Source organism: Notechis scutatus, chromosome 2 (genome assembly GCF_049901735.1).
Source record: "Notechis scutatus isolate UNSWTSFEM ecotype Mainland chromosome 2, rNotScu1.2, whole genome shotgun sequence".
Classification (NCBI taxonomy): domain Eukaryota; kingdom Metazoa; phylum Chordata; class Lepidosauria; order Squamata; family Elapidae; genus Notechis; species Notechis scutatus.
The window spans coordinates 16,049,880-16,071,266 of record NC_142010.1 but is presented as its reverse complement, the minus strand read 5'-3'; the positions used below and the strand labels follow the sequence as shown (position 1 = coordinate 16,071,266).

Below are 21,387 nucleotides of genomic sequence, written 5' to 3'. Positions count from 1 at the left end.
AGGAAGGAAGGAAGGAAGGAAGGAAGGAAGGAAGGAAGGATCCCCCAAAACAAGCACCATACATCTGATTTCTAATTTTCAGTGGTATTTTCCAGAGAGTTAGTGTGCATCTTTCTTTGTATTTTGGCTTCCTTTACAACAGAGGCACCAGCATATCAAGCAAAAGACTTTTTACACAAGAGATATTTTTAAGAAAATGCCCCCATATACAAGTTGGCCCACCTGCACCCAATCACCATCTGTAGGCACTGGCTGCCTTTTGCCTTAGGTTCAGCAACTGGCAGCTGAAACCCCACCTTCAAGGCCTTTAAGCTTTCAAAATCTCTCTTTTGGCTTCTACCTTGTCTCACAGCCAGCTGAGATGAGCTTTAACGTTAAAAAGCAAGAAAATGAGGAGATAGGACAGCCTCCTCCTTTTTCCAAATTGAAAAAGCTCCCTTTCTACCCTTCCAGTTCTATTCTGATTCAAATGATTCAGATTGCACCAGGGGGCACCCTCTGATATGAGAAGGGAACAGGCGCTTCTCATTTTGGCCACTGGAGGGCGAAGGTTTCGGCTGGCTTTCCAGAGGAGGCTGAGAAGGGAGGGACATCCCTGAGGCTGAAGGAGAGACTTGCAGGGGAGGGATCCAGGCGTGGTGGGGGGTGGGGTGGGCTCTTCCCATGCAAAGAGAGGCTGAGAAGGGAGAGAGATACATGCACAGCCCTCTTCCGAATTCAATCCTGGATCGAGTGCATGATGGAGGAAACCACCAGGTTCTCAAAAATTCAAGCCTGGAACTTCAGGAGCCTCCGATACCAGGAAGCTGAGGGTCCCCGAGGACTTTGCAGCCAACTCCACAACTTTTGTAGGCGATGGCTGAGTCCAGAAAAGCACACCAAAGCCCAGATGCTGGACCTGGTTGTTCTGGAGCAGCTCCTGTTCCTTCTACCCCCAGAGATGGAGAGTTGGGTGCGGGAATGTGGAGCAGAGACCAGCTCCCAGGCGGTGGCCCTGGCGGAAGGCTTCCTCCTGAGCCAGGCGGAGGAGCAGAAGGAGCAGGTTGAGTTGGAGGTGAGGCACTTTAGGGAGCTCAAATGGGAATAGAGAATGTGTTTGAATACTTCCCAAACTTCTCTGGCATTTATACGTGGAGATCGTCCACGAGTTCTTGTAGGACATTGTTTTCTCACTCAACCTCACTGATGGATATTGGGGGCTTTGAGGTTGTGTTCCGGATATAAGAATCCACTTTATTTTGTTTGACATACATTAATTCTGCTTCTTTTTTTCTTCCTCTGATTTGAAGTGCTGCACTGTGGAGATGAGAGATCCAGAGGGAAAGAAGAACCCATCAAATCCCCCTCAGGAGCTACTTTTCAAGAGGTTGCCTTGGGAAGATCCAAGTCGGGACACCTCAGGAGGTAATTGAAGATCCATCTGTCTTATCTTTGCTATCTCTTCTCTTCTATAGAATACCTCCTCTATTTTGTTAATTATGCATTTTGAAATCATTTATTCCTTACAGAGAAACAAAGAATGAAGTTTTCTGGTTTTTCTGGTGGACCTCAAAGAGCTGTTGAACCTCCAAATCAAGTAAGAAAGGGAAAACTTATTAGATTTGTGTTCCCCTTTCAGGAATTGAAGGAAATGTGCATAGTGCTGTCTCCTTTTATTTTCCCTCCTTGATTGGATTGGATTATTTTGGTGTTCCTGAGTAACATAGAAAACACAATAGTAGGTTCAAGTTGGTCTCAATCAGCATAGCTTCCTGTGTAGAATATTACTGGGACATGATGGTTTGTCATTTCTGCCCTCAGATTCTGTTTAGGAAATGTTTACAAAGACCACCGTTTAACTTGTTCTGCTACCTTAGGCACCCCCCACCCAACTGTCTGGAATGCCCTACCTGATTCAGTTGTCTCAGCTACAAATTTTCAGAGTTTCAGTCACAAATTGACTTCCATGGACCTCACTTCATAGTTAAGCGGTCAATATAGGGGATGTGCATAAGTATACTGACGTGCCTATCATCCCTGTCATCATATTTTTATTCTCTTATTTTTGTTCTCATATTTGTTTGAGAAATTCCAATAAATAAAATAAATAAAACTATGAGTTTACAAGAAGTAATTTTTTCAAAGTCCTTCAAGAAGTATGAATAAACACGTCACATGGCAGTAACTGCAAGATATCCATTCTTCTTGTAATTCTTTGACTTGGAATTTTGCAAGGCTAATGAAAAGTAACTATATGTTCACATTGCCACATTGCCATTTTTAAAAAAGCCTTGTTTATAACCAGTAGTTCAAAAAATAAGCAAATTAAAAAAAGAAATCCAAAAAAAGTGGCCACGTAGAGTATGTAATCAAGGTACTTTGGGATACAAAATATTTTCAATCTTCTCATTTGTGTCTGAATCCCAGAAGTGGGATTACTTTACTGAATGGCACTAAAGGTTTTGCATAATCAACTTGACAAAACTTGCCCCAAATATTTCTTCAGTCAAAGAAATTTTCAGGTTTGTCCATTTTCTCACCTAAAATTTAGGATTTATGTGATGCAGACATTTAACGGTCCATATCTTTGCTTTGGGAATTTGGGATCAATGGAACAGAATGACGGAGTTGGTAGGGATCTTGGAGGTCTTCTAGTCCAACCCCCTGCTTAGACAGGATATCATTTGAAATAAATGGCTGCCCATTTGTTTCTGAAACACCCCCAGTGTTGGAGCACCCACAATTTCTGGAGGCAAGTCATTCCACTGATTAATTGCTTCCACTCACAGGATATTTCTCTTTAGTTGTAGGTTGGTTCTTGCCTTGAATAGTTTCCATCCATTGCTTCATGGAACACTGCTATCATGTCACCCCCTAGTCATTCTGTTCATTAAACTAGATGTACCCAATTCCAGCAACTATGCTTTATATGTTTTAGCCTCCAGTCCAGTAATAATTTGTGTTGCACTTCTCTGCACTCCTTCTAGAGTTTCAAGATCTTTTTAACATAGTGGCAACCAAAACTGGATGCAATATTGCTAGCGTGGTCTTACAAAGGCATCATAAAGTGATACTAACACTTCATATGATCTTAATTCTATCCCTTTTTAATGCATCCTATGATTGTGTTGCTATTTTTGGCCACTGTAACACACTGCTGGCTCATGTTTAAGTGATTGTCTACTAGGACTCCAAAATCCTTGTTGCACTTACTACTTTTGTGCTAAGTATTACCTGTTCTATGCCTGTGCATTTGGTTTTTCTTTCCTAAATGTAGAACCTTATATTTCTCACTGCTGAATTTCATTTTGTTAGATGGTGCCCAATGTGTCGATCCTTCTATATCTCGAGCCAATTTTTTTGAGTGTTGTTATTTCTATCAATTAGGTCTTGTCTGCAAATTTGATGAGTTCCCCTTCTATCCTCTTATCTAAATCATTGCTGATGATGAACAGATCTTCTGAATCCTCCTGTTGTGTTCTTTTTTTCCATGTACAGGAGAGTCTTGTGTCCTTCGAGGAGGTGGCTGTGTATTTCTCTGAGGATGAATGGTCTCAGCTAGATTCTGACCAAAAAGCACTGCATTCGGAAGTCATGCTTGAAAACCATAGGAACGTGGTCGCTCTGGGTAAGAGTTTTCTAGTCCCCAATCAGAGAGTTCAAGAAGACAGATTACTCTGATAGTTTTTGTTTTAAAAAAATCACTAATCACATATCGTCTCCTGGGAGGGAGGATAGGATCTGGCCTTCTCGTACTCCAAGGAAGGAAAGAGTTAATGTCTCTTTGCTTAGATGTGCCATTTCTTATCTGTATTTTTCAATTTTTATTTGAGCTTATCTGTGGAGGCTGAAAAGAATGAGGTGTGCTTTTATGTGTCCTCTGGAGATCATGTGAGAGGATTGTGCTGTCATTGTTGTCATTAACTGCTAAATATGGCGCATTAACTACTCAATGCTAATGGGCAGGCTTTCTGTGACTATGTCCCGCCCCTTTACAAATGCAGAAGAGATTCTACTGTAATACAGGAAGAAGCAACTTCCTTTATCCCTATCCTATCCTGTTCTGTCCTGACCTATCGTATCAATTATTCTTCCTCTGGAATTTCCAAAAATTGTGTGAGTACAGAACTTTCATGCTCAGGCCATGGAAGAGTGCATTCTCTCAAAGCAATTTGAAAAGGAAGGCCTCATGCAGTGTGACTCAGAGCATCCTAGGGTATAGGTAATCCCGAGTTAAGACAGTTCACTTAGTAACCATTTGAAGTTAGGACCTACCCCCCCCAAGTACTTAAGAACCAGCCCCCAAATTATGAATTTGGTAGCACTACGGCACTGTAACATTCATCCTCCCCCACTCCCCCCACCCCAGACTAACTTTGTGACAATGTAGTAAGCGTTTCTCTGCTTGTGAGATCACGCATTAAAGGAGTTTAGGGACTATTCTCTGTGAACTGAGACAAGCCCTTTAAAGCTGATGAGGCTTTGGGACAGTGAAGTAGCCTTAACCCACCCCAATAAATCTTAAGTTTTCTAATTCCTCCTTGGATGTTTCCCCTGATTATTCCTTAATTCAAAACTGACTGAGTGAGATTTGCATATATATAAATAATTGTAAAGAAAGAGATGTTTTCTAGATATTTTCAAAGCTTTCATGACTCATGAATATAGAAACCATCATGTCTATATCACAGCACTGCAGGCATGGAAAATACAACATAATGGAATTTTGGAAAAGTTCAGAACAAAATTTGTTGACTTTCTACAGTTTGATAATTTTCCACTAACATTGTTAATCATTTTCATTTATCTTTTCCTTTGAAGGTAATAATGGGCAGGAGAATCAAGATTCCTGTGAATTGTTCCAAGTGATCGATGCTAAGGATCGAATGGCGAAATTTGGAATTCGAATAGCTTCCGAAAGCCATGAGAAAAACCAATCAAATAATTGGAATCAGAAAAGCTCATCTTCCACTGATACTCTGATGCAAGACTTTCTTGCCCAACAAGAGAAAATAAGGAAAAAATATATTGGGAAAAGTGTGAAGCTAATTAAAGTTAAATCACATGTTAGCAAACATTATTTAAGCCAAAACAAATCAGAAGATGCTATAAGAAGAGACAATGAACAAAATTACAATGGGACACTCATACATTCTCTTGGAAATAACTCTCTTATATCTCAAAAAGTGATTCACAGAAAAAAGGACCCTTATAAATGTTTGGAATGTGGAAAACATTTTAGAACAAGCAGGCAACTTACTTCCCATGAAAGGATTCACACTGGGGAGAAGCCGTATAAATGCAGAGTGCGTGGTAACAGGTTCAGAAGATATAGTAATCTTATTTTCCATAAAAGGATCCACTCAGGAGAGAAGCAATATAAATGCATGGAGTGTGGGAAGACCTTTGCTCAAAGAGGTAATCTTATTTCCCATATAATGATCCACACAGGGGAAAAGCCATTTAAATGCATGGAGTGTGGAAAGACCTTTGCTCAAAAAGGTAATCTTATTTCCCATATAATGATCCACACAGGGGAAAAGCCGTTTAAATGCATGGAGTGTGGAAAGACCTTTGCTCAAAAAGGTAATCTTATTTCCCATAAGATTATCCACACCGAGGAGAGGCCATATAAATGCATGGAGTGCGGAAAGACCTTTGCACTCAGCAGTAGACTTTGTAATCACAAAAAGATTCACACAGGAGAAAAGCCATTTAAATGCATGGAGTGCGGAAAGACATTTGCTCAGAGCAGTAGTCTTGCTTCTCATAACAAAATTCACACAGGAGAGAAGCCATATAAATGCATGGAGTGTGGAAAGACCTTTGCTCAAAAAGGTAATCTTATTTCCCATATAATGATCCACACAGGCGAAAAGCCATTTAAATGCATGGAGTGTGGAAAGACATTTACTCAGAATGGTCATCTTTCTTCTCATAAAAGGATCCACATTCGGGAGAAACTATAGCAATAACAATTCCACTTAGATTTATATACCACTCCATAATGCTTCACTGCACTCTCTGGGAGGTTTACAAAGTCAGCATATTGTCCCCAGAAATCTGGGTCCTCATTTTACTGATCTCAGAAGGATGAAAGGCTGAATCAACCATGAGCCTGTCACAATCAAACTCCTGGCTGTGGGCAATTAGCCTATAGTACTGCGTTCTAACCACTGACCCACCATGTCTCTATAGATTTTTATATGTATGCACATTGTACCTTTTGGATCCCAATGAGACAAGGTTCAATCCAATAAGATAAAATTTAATGTGGAGTAACGTAAGATTTTATGCTTGGGCAGGAAAAAGAGATTACAGGAAACCTGGCTGAAAAACAGTAACTGTGAGAGGGAATTTGGAAGTCCGAATGGATAATCACTTAAACGTGAGTCACCTGTGTGCCACAGCAGCCAAAAAAAAGCTGGTTGTATAAACAGAGGTTGGTTTGTATAAACAGAGGCATACAATCAAAGGCTCAGTAAGGCTACACCTGGAATACTGTATCCAGTTTTGATCATCACATTACAAAAAAGATGGTGAGACTTTGGAAGAATTGCAAAGAAGAGCAGCTCTGAAAACTAAAACAAATTAAGAACAGTTGCAGGATTTCAGTTTGGCTAGTCTAGAGAGAAGAAGGATTAGGAATGACATGATAGCAATATTCCAGTACTTGAGAGGCTGCCACAAAGAGGTCAATTTATTTTCCAAAGCACCAGAGGGCAGGACAAGAAGCAATGAATGTGAACAATCAAGGAGAGAAACAACCTGAAATTACAATGAGGACAATTAACTTATCAATGTCTTTTTTAAGTGAGGTCTCCAGAACAGTATTCCAAATGGGATTTGATTAAAGTCCTATGTAGCGAGTTTAGATGACCTTTTTACTGATGGTGATACATTTGGTGAGGCATCCCAGAATTTTGTTTGCCTTCACAACTGCCTCATTTTGCAGTTATTTTCTCAGTGCTGTGGTAACTTTGTCCATACGATTGTGTGAAAAAGTGCTGCTGGAACTCATTTACTCAAAGGCAAAATAGTTCTAGAGTTGTGGAAATATGTATACTTTGCATCTGTTCCAAGCTTTGTCCACACATGGAGCATTAAAGCAAGTAATTTTATTAAGTTCCCCTAACTATCCAGCCTACTGGCCAACCAAGGTAGTTCTTGATTTACAATAATTTATTAAATAACCATTCAAAATTTTAAATAAATGGTTTTAATTCAGCCAGAACCTGTACTTCAGAAAATTACCACAGTTGCTCTTGTTCAAACAGAAAGAATGGAAGTTGCCTCTGGAATGTGCGTGTGTTTGTGTAAACACACATATATACATACATACATAGACATACTATGCATTCAGAAAGTATTCAGATCCTCTTCACTTTTGTCAATTTTGTTATGCTGCAACTTGATTCTACAGTTGTAATTCATTTTTCTCTCATTAATCTCTGTATATTACACTTTCTGAAAGCACTGTGTGTGTGTGTGTGTGTGTGTGTGTGTGTGTAATAAAATCAGACTTGCAGAAGTCTCAACCTTTTTTAGTCAAAGGCTTCTCATTGCTAATTACTCATCAGTTACAAAGTCCTGAGGTAAAAGAAAGGCACAGTTTATAGACAATGGATTGATCATTGTTGTTAATGTCCATTTTTCCCCTACACCAATTTTTTCAATGGAATGGGATAACTCACCACAGCCAAGTCACCATGGCCAACTCACTGCAGGACAACTTGCCATGGGACAATTCAAAAATTATTTAAAAGAATTAAAAGATAATTTTTGTCATTCACATTTCATTTTGTTCCCCCTTTAGCATCTTTTCTTTAATAATTCTATTCCATAATTTCTTTAATTTTAATATAAGTCTTGTCCCTGAACAAATTGCCCTGTGGCAAGTTGTCCTTGATAAATCCCGCAGCGAGTTGGCTGTGGCATGTTTTAATATTTGTAATTTCAAGTATGTTGTTCTTGAGTTCACAGTCAATGGGGAAGCAGCAGCTCTGGTATCAAGCCAAAGAGAATCAATCTTATCATTTTGCCCTCTGCACAGGCAGAGATACTCAGTGGAAGATTTCCAAAACAAGGTGTCAGCGTTCCAGGAAAAAAAACGTCAGCACCAAAACTCCGAGACAGGCATTTTCTCAAAGTTCCATTTTATTAAAGTTGTCATACTGGCACACCTGGGAAAACCCGAATCTGAGAGTTCTGGGTTTTCATCCAATAATTAAAAATCCCAAAATCCATCCCTTGCACCCATCACTCCATCACATGCCCCAATCACCATCCATTCCAACTTAAGAAATATCTTAAACCAGGGGTTGCCAACCTTTTGGACCTCAGAGACCACCAAATTCATAATTTTAAATCCCGGGGACCACTAACATGAATTTTGACTGATGGTGGTTTGCTGATATTGGTGGGAGAGAGATAGAGAGAGAGAGAGATCTAATCTAACCTCTCTCTCTCCCTCTCTTTCTCTCTCTCTCTCTCTCTCTCTCACACACACACACACACACAAACAGAGGCAGGGGTGGGATTCAAATTTCTTAGCAACCAGTTCTGTGGGCATGGCCTAATTTGTGGGTGTGGCTTGGTAGTCATGTGACAGGCTGGGCATGGCTTGTATGTAAATATTATAAATATTTATGTAAATATTGAATTTTTTATAATAAAAGATCAACTTTTACCCAAAATCAGGCAAAGCAGGCAGGCAGATTGAGTTGCTCACAGAATCACAGATTAATTCAGAGATCTATCTTTCTGCCATTGGCTCCCTGAGTCTGTCACATAAAATTTGCTTGCAAGCAAACCCATACAATTTGCTAGCAAGTGTGGAAAGGGAACTTCACGAGGACAGTAGTGTCACCCAAGCAGGAAAAGCCCAAAGGGAACATCAGGCCAGCCATAAAACAAACTTGCATAGGAAAAGGAATCAAAATAAAAGGTATTAAAGAAGCCCCTTAGACAAAAGCCCAAATAATTAAGAAAACTAGGGAAACAAGAAAAGAAAACCCTTACAAACGCAAGACATGCCAAATCAGCAAAACAAACAGACAAAAGACACAAAATATATCACAAAGGAGACAGACAGGAGATTACCACAAAACAAATATGAGAAACCATTAAGCTAAAAGAGATTAGGACGAGACCGATAATACAATCAAACCACCCTGCAAAGTTTGCCTTCCGCACCCCGTGGATTTTACCCTCCGGCAGGAATAAAGACAACTGACAGGATTTAAAACATTAAGAAATACAAACACAAGCACTCACACACAAAAGGAGAAAAGGGTATAAAAATCAGGGACTTACCATACGAAGCTAGCTAGGCCAGGAACGCAGCCTCCTCGCTATCTCTCGCCTTCCTGAAAAATAAAAAAAGATCCTGCTTTCAAGCAGTTGTCCGTATCCTTGCGCCGGAGCTCTCCCAGCGGGAAAATTCGAATCCTCAGAAGAAAGGCATTTTGACAGCCTTTCAACACAAGCAAACTCACAAAATTAACTCACAACACACCATGTATGTAAATATTGAATTTTTTATAAAAAAAGAACAACTTTTACCCAAAATCAGGCAGAGCAGGCAAGCAGATTAAGTTGCTCATAGAATCACTTAGAGATTGGTGTTTCTGCCATCGGCTACCTGAGTCTGCACTGAATAATAGAAGCTTCAGGCTCAGCTCTGCTTTTAGATTAGCTAGAAAGCAAGAAATCTGACGATTTCCTGCTTTCTAGCTAATCTAAATTTCCCGACACAACAGAACAACTGATGATCAGAAAAAAAAAGGAAAAATAGCAACTTAGCAGTGAGTCTGTGGGGAGGGTTCCTGCAGGTCATGTGGGCAGTACAGCCTTGTGTTCCCCCGCAGCCTGGATTAATTGCTTTGGGGGGTGCTCTGGGAGTGACATTTCTCTGAGATTCACTAAAATTTTCTCACAGACCACCAGTGAGTCGCGACCCACCAGTTGGTGACTACTGCCTTAAACTATTCCTCATCTAGGTGCAGGAATAACTTAACCTTGACTGTAAAGAAGAATGCTATTATGTCTAACAATAAACACTCTACAAAATCCCTCCTCCCAATTTCCCAGGCATAGGAATCCGGCAGTGTGGAAGCTTCTGGTGCTAATATGACTTCCAAAGCTGACACAAGGAACAAATCTTAGGGATACGATAGCATTAGAAATATAGAAATAGAAAAGAATAGAAATAGAAAACTTTGTCACTTTAAATGTACACTAATCAGCATACATTAAAATGAAATTTTGTTGCATCTAGCTCTCAAAGGATAACCATTATGCATATATTGACATATACACACATACATAAATATCACAGTCTAATTCGAGCATATACATCTACATGGCGAAAAAAGAATCCCGTGAATTTACAAGATGGATGGCATAAAGAACAAAGCTGTTACAGAATCTAGTGGTCCTGCTGTAGATACTTTGAAAACTCCTCCCAGAAGGGAGCAATAGAAACAGACTGTAAAGTGTGTGTGGGGGGGTCTCTAACAATGCTTAGAGCTCTAAGCACATAGTGCTTATAAGGAGTATCCTGAATAACGGGGAGAGCTTCCTGTAATCTTCTCAACTGTCCTTACCACTCTATGTATGGACCTTCTATCTGAGGCATATCTACCACCAAACCAAACAGTGATAGTTTGATAAAACATTTTCAATTGTGCTTCTATAAAAAGTGGCCAGGACAGGAGTGTCAGCCTCCAAGAATCCTTCTTCTGTTTCTTTCCAGCTGCCATAGAACGGGATGGGGGGGAGATTAATTGGGCTTTGTGGGTGGAAGAGTGCTAGAGGAGTTGGTGAAATGTATGTTTTGACTATGCTTACTTGCTTACTGCACAGATGTAGCCTCTTATCTATTCAAGCCAAGGTCAACCGTCCTGGCGTGTCAGATGTCTGAAACACTACCCAAAGATGCCCCACATGACATTATACACATCTCAGATTGGATGGCCAGTTTGAACTATTGGGAAATAACTTTGTATCTGTGATTTTTGCACCTATTGCCTCAGATCTTGTATTCTTCTGATGGTACCATTTTAATTTTCAGTAAAAGTCCTTTTCTCTATCATAATGGAGTCTAAGGTTTTCTTTCTTGGATTTTGAATGGAGCCTCACCTGACAAGGAGAAAGATGTGCTCTCATCTGATGCAGGAAATGCAAATGCTGGTTTGCACACTTCACTAAAGGTAATTATTTATAATGTAATTTGTAAAAGTAATTCAGATAACCTGAAGGGTGATGGGGAGGGGAAAACTCGTGGGTTGTTTCTCAAGGCCTTGCATTCCCTCTGGCTTTTATCTTCTCCTCCATTGGTCCTGTTCTCCAACCAGTTTACTTGCAGACAGGAGGCATGGGGTGGGGGAGGCCATTTTACAGAGCTGAGGCAAAGGGGAAGAAAAAACCCAGAGAAAGCTGAAGGGAAAACCTCAGATAGGAGTTTGGGCAAAAAAATGTGGAGCACGAAGCCAGATGCCACCAGCAAATCTCTTCTGAATAACAGAGTTGGAAGGAACATTGGAGATGTTTTAGTCCAACTCCCTGTTCAAGCAGGAAATCCTACACCATTTCAGACAAACGGCTGTCCAATTGTTTCTTAAAACCTGTGCTGGAGCACCCACAATTTCTGGAGGCAAGTTGTTCCACCGATTAATTGTTCTGTCAGGAAATGTATTCTTAGTTCTAGGTTAGTCCACTCCTTGATTAGTTTCCATTGCTTCTTGTTCTGCCTTCAGGTGATTTGGAGGACAACCCCTCTTCATTGTGGCAATTCTTCTGAGCACTGAAGCTCTTCAGAAGAGACACCTAGCTGCTTACTCACAAGTCTTCCAGTTTATTTTAATCACACATCTTAATACAAAGGATTTCCTACACTTTTCAGATTTGCAACTGACAAGTTCACATGCTTTTCTCAATACACTTAATCTAAGCCCTACACAAATGCCCATCACATTCATTCCTTTCCTTCAATTTAAGCAGCAATATGCTCTACCTGTGATTTTGCTCATTTACAATATTCAATAAAAAACGAGGAGGAAGAAAGAAAGAAGATAGAATACTACATTATCAAAAAAGCCAACTCCACTGGTCATATACAATTTGCCCCTTGTAGCTGGGAAATCAGACAAACAGTCCTGTGCAGCAGAGAGGAGAGTTTCTCATTGGTTTCACACAGGTGGCAGGGAAGAGTGGCTGTTCAATAGGGCATGAACACCACCCATCTATACACACTTCAAGCAATGAACAGCAAAAGGCAGACAATAAAAAGACTCCATAAAACAGGAGAGTAACAAGACACTTTTTAAGGGACACAACAGTCTCTCGATCTCCTGAAAAAGGCTCCCTATCTCTGCATGGGCACCTGCATCCACTAGGGTCTTGGTCAAGAGAAGGGAATATCAAATGCTTCTGGTTGCCTTAGATTCTACAGAGGCCTTTAGTTTCCTACTCATGTTTCCCTATGAGGTAAATTCCCTACTTAACCCTTAAATAGATTTTTGTTCATTCCACCCCACTCATGGATTTGACATTTATATTCCTTTTTTACTTTTTTACTTCATTTTGCGATTCCACTTTTCTCCAGTCACAGATGAGACGCCGTTTTCCCCTCTTCATTACTCCACCAAGGAGCCTCGTTGTGAGGTAAAAATTTTAGAACATCCACCAGTTTTGAGTTTTTTCTTTAATTTGGAACTGGTTTTCCTTCCGATATTTCTTTTTCGTCAGCATTATTTCTTTTGTCAGAAGCTGCTACCTGCTCTTTTCAATTATTCTTAGGCACCCAGAGCTGAGAATTTGAAAAGAGCAGCTGTGTATATTGAAGTAAAGCAATAAAAATCTACAGAAATCTCCATTTTCCTGACAGAATTTTTCCACTCCCTCCGCCGCCACCTTTTTCTGACAGGCAACCAATGAGAAGTCTCTTTACTGTTATTCTCAACGCCCATCATTTCTGCCCTCAGCCTCCCCTCAAAGGCGCGCTCCTCCTTCCCGCCCTTGTAGAGTCCCTGTCTCTGACACGAGAAGGTAACGCCGGGCGCTTCCCATTGGTCCACTGGAGGACGAACGTCACAGCTGGCTTTCCGGAGGAGGCGGGGCATCACTAAACGCTGGCCGCTCTAGGACGCCGGGCTCGCTCTCCTTAACCTTTGTGGCTCCGCAGAAGGCCGGAGAGTCTGCGGGAGAGTCTGGCCGAGGGAAGAGACCGAGTGGGGTGAGAGGAGGGTCGGCCTTGCGGGGGCCCAGCAGGAGAGGGGAGAAGTCGGGCGAAGTAAGGTTGTGTGAACCTGCCTCCCGCAGGGAGACTCGGCTCGGCTCTCCAAAGCACACCCTGAAGAAGAGGGGGGGGGCTCCTCAACCAGGGTTATTTCCTGGAATTTCATTCGGTTTGTTCGCCTGTTTTGGGTTTGGCAGGTGGTGTGAACCCTACTTGGAGGTAAATGTAGCTCTAGGTTTTAAAAAGGAAGCCCTTTCTTGTAAGTAAAATATATAAATATTGCAAATTTTAACACGCACACACTTAAGATTCATCTCCTCCAAGTAGCTTCCACCCCTACACCAGCTCTGAAAAAATACTTCCTTCCATGGGATGAGTGTTGTTCAGTGGTGAAATCCGTATTGTCTAATTCTTGAAATTTCTTTTCCATCTCAGATGTATGAAGTTGGAAGCCGTTTGTACGTCTTTGCATACAGCCAAAGTATCCCAGCTAAACTGAACTGCTTGCTGAAGTCACTCCTGCGGAAACAGAAACCATCCTCTGAATGAAAAGGTGTTTCGAGATCTAAAAACATTCCTTGGAGTTACTCCAGAGACAGGATGGAGACACAACTTTTAGCAAGTGAGACAACTAAAAAAGGCCCTTCCGCTGTTCAGGATGGAAGCTGTGGGGAAATCAGGGCAAGCATTGAGCAGGAGATCCTGGAGGAGGAAACCATCATCCATTCAGAAATTCAGCCCTGGAACTTCAGGAGCGTCCAGGAGGCTGAGGGTCCCCGTGGACTTTGCAGTCAACTCCACAAATTTTCCAGGCAATGGCTGAAAAGGGAAAAGTACACCAAAGCGCAGATGCTGGACTTGGTTGTGCTGGAGCAGTTCTTAGCCCTTCTGCCCCCAGAGATGGAGAGCTGGGTGCAGGAGTGTGGAGCAGAAACCAGCTCCCAGGCAGTGGCCCTGGTGGAAGGCCTCCTCCTGAGCCAGGTAGAGGAGCAGAAGGAGCAGGTTGAGTTGCAGGTGAGACACTTTCATCTAGGAAGCTCAGAAGGGAATAAGAAATGTTTTTGAACCCCTCCTTCCCAGACTTTTTTGACACTCGTAATATATGGAGATCTCTGGACATGCCTTGTGGATTTGAAGCCAACTCTTGAGCCAGGCTCAGGAGAAGGAACAGGTTGAGTTTCAAGTGAGGGATTTTTTTCTTGGAAGTCCAGAAGGGATTTGAAAGGAATGAAGGATGTATTTGAATTCTTCATCCCTTCTTTCCAGATTTCTCTGGCATCTTCTATTTATATAAAAGTGAAATACCACTCACGCATCACCACAAAATCTCTAGAACTGTAAAGCCTACAAACTTGAAATTTGGCACGTATGTTCCTCTTGGCTTCTAGGTGCTCACTAAGAAAGGATTTTTTGAAATGACCATCAGAGCAATAGTATTTCGTATATTATTATTAACACGTTCTGATGCTAAGGAGTTCTACTCCTGCTCCCAACCTGAAAAGAAATCTGTTCCAAATGCAAAATACAAGCAGAGGAGAGGAGTTTCAGTTCCAGTTTTAATTTCACAGCAGCAAACAACTTTAGTACAGAACAGTTGAGCTAAGCCCACCCAGGTTCCTTGCTGTCTCCTCCTTGCTCACACAGCAAATATTGTTTCAGTTTCCAAACAGCCCTCAATTCTCATACACTGACAGGATGCTAGCCAGATGAATACAGATGGATGCTGGTAGACAGAGGCAGATTTTTTTTTTCCCTCCGCAAAAAATATGCCCGACCAGTTTCGTAGCAAAGCACGGGTATCGAGCTAGTTCATAATATATGGAGATGTCACACCAATTCTTGTAGGACATTGTACCATTATTCATTGTAGATTTGAAGCAACCTTTCTTTTCTTACCCACTGTCACTGATGGATGTTTGGAATTCTGATAATATGTTCAGAGTACAAAGAATTTAGTTGATATTGTATGATATCCATTAATTGTTCTTCTTTTAATCCTGCTTCATATTTTTAATCCGCTGTGAAGATCAAGGATATTGAGGAAAGGAGGAATCTAGGAAATATCCCTCCAGAGTTGTTTTTCCGGAGGTTCTCTCAGGAAGATCAAGACACCTCAGGAGGTAATTGAAGGTTGCCACATTCCGCATAGAAATCTTAGCTCTCTCATTTTCTCCATGTCTTCTGTAGAATACCTCCTCCTAATTTGCTAATTATGCGTTTTAAACTTCTGTATCCCCCAACAGGTCTTCATAGTGGAGATGAAGGAGTGGTTGAACTCCCAAATCAAGTAAGTGGGAGAAATTAGTTTTATTAGATTTGTATTCTCCCTTTCCTCCAGGAAGACCACTCTCTATTTCCATTTTCCTTCCTGTTTGGCCTGGGTTATTTTTGTGTTCTTGAGCAATGTGAAAATGGGAATAGTATGATCAAGTTGCTCTCAGCTAGCTTAGCTTTCTCTGAAGACTGTTGTTGGGGCACAGTGGATTATTATTTCCATTGTCATTCTTTTTAAGATTTTTTAAAAATGTAATGTGCATGAGACCCCCCCACACTCCCTGTGCATGCGCACGCAACCCCTGCCATGCGCATGCGACCCCCCTGCCATAAGTGCGTGACTCCCTGCGCATGTGTGCACGTCTCCCGCATGCATGTCTCCCCCCATTCATGCGTGGCACATACCTGACAATTGGCTGGCGGGGGGCGCGTGTGCATGTGCAGTGGGTCTGTTCTGGGTAACGACTCGCGTGCTGACAGAAATGGAGGTAGATGATAGGTCAATCAATATACAGTGGGTTAGTATCACTGAATGGCACTGAAAGTCCTGAAGAATAAATGAAGTTGATAGATATGGCTAAACTACTTCTTCGGGCAAAGGTTTTTGGCTTCATACATTTTCTCAGCTAAACCTCAGATTCCTACCAAGCACAGCCCTGTAAGTTAGCGCATATCTGGTTTGGGAGTTTGGGAACAATGGAGCCGATCTTGAAAATCATCCTGGTCTTGTTCTGTTCTCTTTTTCCCCATATTCAGGAAGGTCCTGTGTCCTTCAGGGAGGTGTCTGTGTATTTCTCTGAGGAAGAATGGTCTCGGCTGGATCCTGACCAAAAAGCACTGTATTGGGAAGTCATGCTGGAAAATCATAGGAACATGGCCTCTCTGGGTAAGGGTTTGCTACCTTGCAATCAGACTGCTTAGGAAGTCATTCTGTAATCAGATCTGTTCTGATCAAGGCTTCCTGAGACCATAATTAATCACATGCTTAGTCCAAACAACTCTCTTTTTATTTCAACGATGGGAATTATGTTCATTCCCAGTCCGTATTGAGTCCCAAACAGTCTCTCGAGATAAGCACCCACCTTTATCTCCTTTGAATTGCTGCCAACAACTAAAGTGCTAAATTAACTGTAAAAAGCCAACCGGAATACTAAGTCCACACAGAGCTTCAAGTGAACAACGTTGCTTCCTGCAAAGGGTCCGGTCCCTTTGCTCCTCCTTTATGTCTTATGGGAGGGACCAATCACCTCCAAGCCTTATTCCCGAGTCTTAACTGTTCTTGCCTTCTGGCAGCTCTGTGCATGCGCGCACTGGGAACAGGCTCCCCTTGTTCCTCTGCCTTGCTGTCAGATTCTGGAGGCTCCGGAGTCAGCATATAACTCCCAGATGGCCCTGGCCCCATCTCTGCATTGGACGCAGGACCCTCGTCCTCCCCAGACTCCCAGACTGGCCCTTGTTCTTCCCCACTGTCTGACTCTGCTGCCGTCTCCGCAGGGTGCCGGTGGACCACAAAAAGTGCTATCAGCTGCACTGCGGGCAATCATGCTGTTCCCCAAGATTGTGCACCTTGTAGAAAAGTGCAAGGCAGCCTTTCTGAGTGAAAGTGGTGGTCCTAGGGCTCATGTTGATAGCCAGGCACCTACCTCAAGCCCAGCCTTGGCTCTACAGCTGAGGGCCCCTGTTCAGGGTAATCTGGATGGGGGAGGGAGATAATAGAGAATTGTTTTATCTTTTGTTTTATGTATGTGCGTGATGCCATCTAAGTCAAGTTAAGTGTCAAACTTTTGATGTGCTGAATCCAAACTTTTTGCCATCTCTGGGCTCAATAGCACCGTTTTCCAATTGTAAATCTGCTTTTGAGGCTTAATAGAAGAACTTTTGGTTTTCACCCCTGGAATCATATAATTTTGGTGAAAGAAAATGATTAACAAAGGGAAGATAGTTTGTATGGGAAGAAAAAGACATGTTTCAAAATTTACTTAGTTGTTACAGGTCTTTCCTGGAATTGGCACCCTTCAATAAATGTTTAGTTTTCTCCTCAATTCCTCTTGGACATTTTGTTTCCCCTGATTCTTCTTTAACTCAAATCAGAATAATTCTAAATAAAAAAGGATGTTTGCAATAGTGGTGATTAGTGGCGAAACAGGATGTTTTAGAACTTTTAATATCTTTTATAGCTCATGCATATAGGAATTATCATTTCTGTGTCATGCCATTGTAAGAGTGCAAACATGTAATTTGACTAGAATTCAGAGGGAAATGCATAGTACTTCCTATGGTTTTATTTTTTCCCTAACTTTGCTGTCATTTTCATTTTCCCATCTTTTTTTAAAGGCGATGATGGGAAGGAAAATAAAGATTCCTATGAACTATTACAAGGGAACACTGCTGGAGACACAATGGAGACATCTGTAATTGAAATGGAAGTAGAAAGATACGAAGAAAAACAGTCTGACGATTGGAATCAGGAAAGCTCATCTTGCACTGATGCCTCGGTGCAAGACTTCGTGGTCCAAGAAGGGAAAATAGAGGAATATATTGGGGAAAGTGTGAAGCAGATCAAAGACGAAATACATGCAGATGGACACTATTCATCCCAAACTAACGGAGAAGGTAATATATTCAGAGACAATGGGAAAAATTACAACTGGACATTCACTCTTTCTGGCGGAAATAGGTCCCTTACATCTCAAAAAAGGCCCCACACAGAAGAGAAGCAATCTAAAAGTTGGGAATGTGAAGAGACATTTAGAAAAGGCTATCGACTTACTTCCCATAATTGGAACCACACAGGTGAGAAGCCATATAAATGCAGAGAGTGTGGCAAGTGCTTCAGAAGACAGAGTAATCTTAGTACTCATAAAAGGATCCACACAGGGCAGAAGCCACATAAATGCAGAGAATGTGGGAAGGCCTTTGCTTATCCCAGTAAACTTACTACACATGAAATAGTTCACAAAAAGGAGAAGCCCTATAAATGCAGAGAGTGTGGCAAGTGCTTCAGAAGACAGAGTAATCTTAGTTCTCATAAAAGGATCCACACAGGGCAGAAGCCACACAAATGCATGGAGTGTGGGAAGGCCTTTGCTTATCCCAGTAAACTTACTACGCATGAAATAGTTCACAAAAAGGAGAAGCCCTATAAATGCAGAGAGTGTGGTAAGAGCTTCAAGACAAGTAGGTGTTTCACTTTCCACAAAAGAATCCACACAGGGGAGAAACCGTATCAATGCACGGAGTGTGGGAAGAACTTTAGGTTGAGGCAGCAGCTTACTTTACATAACTGGATCCACACAGGGCAGAAGCCACATAAATGCAGAGAATGTGGGAAAACCTTTGCTTATCCCAGTAAGCTTACTACACATGAATTGGTTCACAAAAAGGAGAAGCCATATAAATGCAGAGAGTGTGGTAAGAGCTTCAAGACAAGCAGTTATCTTACTTCCCACAAAAGAATCCACACAGGGGAAAAACCCTATCAATGCATGGATTGCGGAAAGAGCTTTAGGTCAAGTCATCAACGTACTTTACATAGCTGGATCCATACCGGTCAGAAGCCATATACATGCATGGAGTGTGGAAAGAACTTTGCTCGGAATAGTTCTCTTACTTTACATAAAAAGATCCACACAGGAGAAGCCATATACATGCAGGGAGTGTGGACAGACCTTTGCTCAGAACAGTTTTCTTACTTTACATAAAAGGATCCACACGGGAGAAGCCATATAAATGCATGGAGTGTGAAAAGAACTTTGCTCAGAATAGTTCTCTTACTTTACATAAAAGATCCACACAGGAGAAGCCATAGAAATGCATGGAGTGTGGAAAGACTTTTGTTTGGAACAGTCAACTTACTTCCCATAAGATGAACCACACAAGGGAGAAACCATATAAATGCAAAGACTGTAGAATGGATTTCTGTGAAAATTCATTGCTTATAAAACATAAAAGGACCCACGTGGGGAAAGCCATATAAATGCATGGAATCTGAAAAGAGCTTTCCTTAGTCGCCATAACAGAATCCACACAGGGGAGATACTGTACAAATGCATGGCATGTTAAAAAGGCTTTACTGCAAATGTTGATTTTATTTTCCACAAGAGGATCCAGAAATTCCAAAGTAGCCGAATGTTTATCACATCATCACAGGTCATAATTTTGAGATGCGGTTGAAATTCTATTTTGGGGGAAAATGCCTTTAGTTTGAACGGATGTTCAATAAATGGTTGTAAATTGAGCAGAATCTGTACTTCAGAAAATGACCAGTTACTGCCTCTGGAATGTGAATATATATGTGTGTGTCTGTGTGTTTATAAATGCACCCACATTCGTATGTACAGTGCATTCAGAAAGTATTCAGATCACCTTCACTTTTGTCAATGTTATGCTGCAGCCTGATTTTATGGTTGTAATTCATTTTTAAAATTAATCTACATTCAGTATAGATTATACTTTCTGAATGCACTGTTTGTGTCAATGGGATTCAAAAAAATTTTACCACCAGTTCGGTGGGTGTGAACTTTGCATGCACACATGCGCCGATTACGCACTTTGCGCAGGTGCAGAGGCTTTTGTGCAGGTGCACAGGCGTTCCAACTCACCTGCAAGCCTGCACTCTCCCGGTCGCTTCAGCAGCTGCCGCGCAGCACTCTGCTGTGCTGCACCAAAGCTGTGCTTCAAAAGGAGAATAATACTAAGCTGGCAGGAATCGCTAACACCCAGATGGATCTTGACAGACGAGAACACTGGGCCGTATCTAACAAAATGAAATTCAATGTAGAGAAAAGTAAAGGCCTACACTTAGGCAAGAAAAACCAACGGTACACATATAGACTGGTTGGGTGAAACCAGGCTCAATAGCAGTAACTGTGAGAGGGATCTTGGAATCTTAGTGGATAACCAGCTAAATATGAGCCAGCAGGTACTAATACCAGAGGTACTAATACCACTCTATAAAGCCTTAGTAAGACTTCACCTAGAGTACTGCATCCAGTTTTGTTCACCACATTATAAAAAAGATGTTGAGACTCTAGAAAAAGTACAGAGAAGAGCAACCAGGATGATTAGGTGACTGGAGACTAAAACATGAAGAACAGTTACAGGAACTGGGCTTGGCTAGTCTAGTAAAGAGAAGGACCAGGGGAAACATGATAGCGGTCTTCCAATATTTGAGGGGCTGCCATAGGGAGGAAGGGGTCAATCTATTTTCTAAAGGTCCTGTAGGCCAGACAAGGAATAATGGATGGAAACTGAACAAGGAGAGATTTAACCGGGAAATGAGGAGAAACTTTATGACAGAACAATCAACCAATGGAACAGCTTTGCCCTCAGAAGTTGTGGGAGGGTCATCACTTGAGACTTTCAAGAAGAGATTGGACTGCCATTTGTCAGAAATGGTGTAGGGTCTTCCGCTTGGGCAAGGGGGTTGGACTAGATGACCTACAAGGTCCCTTCCAACTCTGATTATCTGTTAAGATAAAGGTGAGTATGGGAGCCTGGGCGGGCCAAACAGCAGAGCAGCTCATTGCCTCTACTGGCTTGGCAGAACTGGGCCGAACTGGTAGAATACCACCACTGGTTTGTGTGTATAAAATCAGACTTATAGAAGTATGCAACCTGTTTTCAGTCAAAGGCCTCTCATTACTCATCACTAAATCTTGAGGTAAAAGAGGGGAGGAAACAACGCTTTAAACAGAACAGAATAACAGATTGGGAAGGGACCTGGAGGTCATTTAATCCAACCACCTGCTCAAGCAGGGGATCCTATACCATTTCAGACAAATGGCTGTCCAGTCTCTTAATAACCTCCAGTGATGGAGCACCCACAACTTCTGAAGGCAAACCAGTCCACTACTTAATTGTTCTCACAGTTGGAAAGTTTCCCCTCAGTTCGA

General features: G+C 41.7%; 1 protein-coding gene and 1 long non-coding RNA gene across 2 annotated transcripts in view; one reads left to right on the top strand and one right to left on the bottom strand.

The window, feature by feature from the left end:
* The window catches only part of LOC148131833 (uncharacterized), a 501,829-nt gene that overhangs the window by 149,020 nt on the left and 331,422 nt on the right, over positions 1-21,387 (bottom strand). The window lies entirely within an intron of this gene.
* Positions 605-19,746, top strand: LOC113427568 (uncharacterized). Its single transcript, XM_087953573.1, is given in 8 exon segments — positions 605-1,054; positions 1,290-1,404; positions 1,509-1,576; positions 3,478-3,607; positions 4,801-5,930; positions 18,199-19,127; positions 19,129-19,209; positions 19,211-19,746. Coding segments are annotated over 8 exon segments (3,030 nt in total). The 5' UTR covers positions 605-736; the 3' UTR covers positions 19,470-19,746.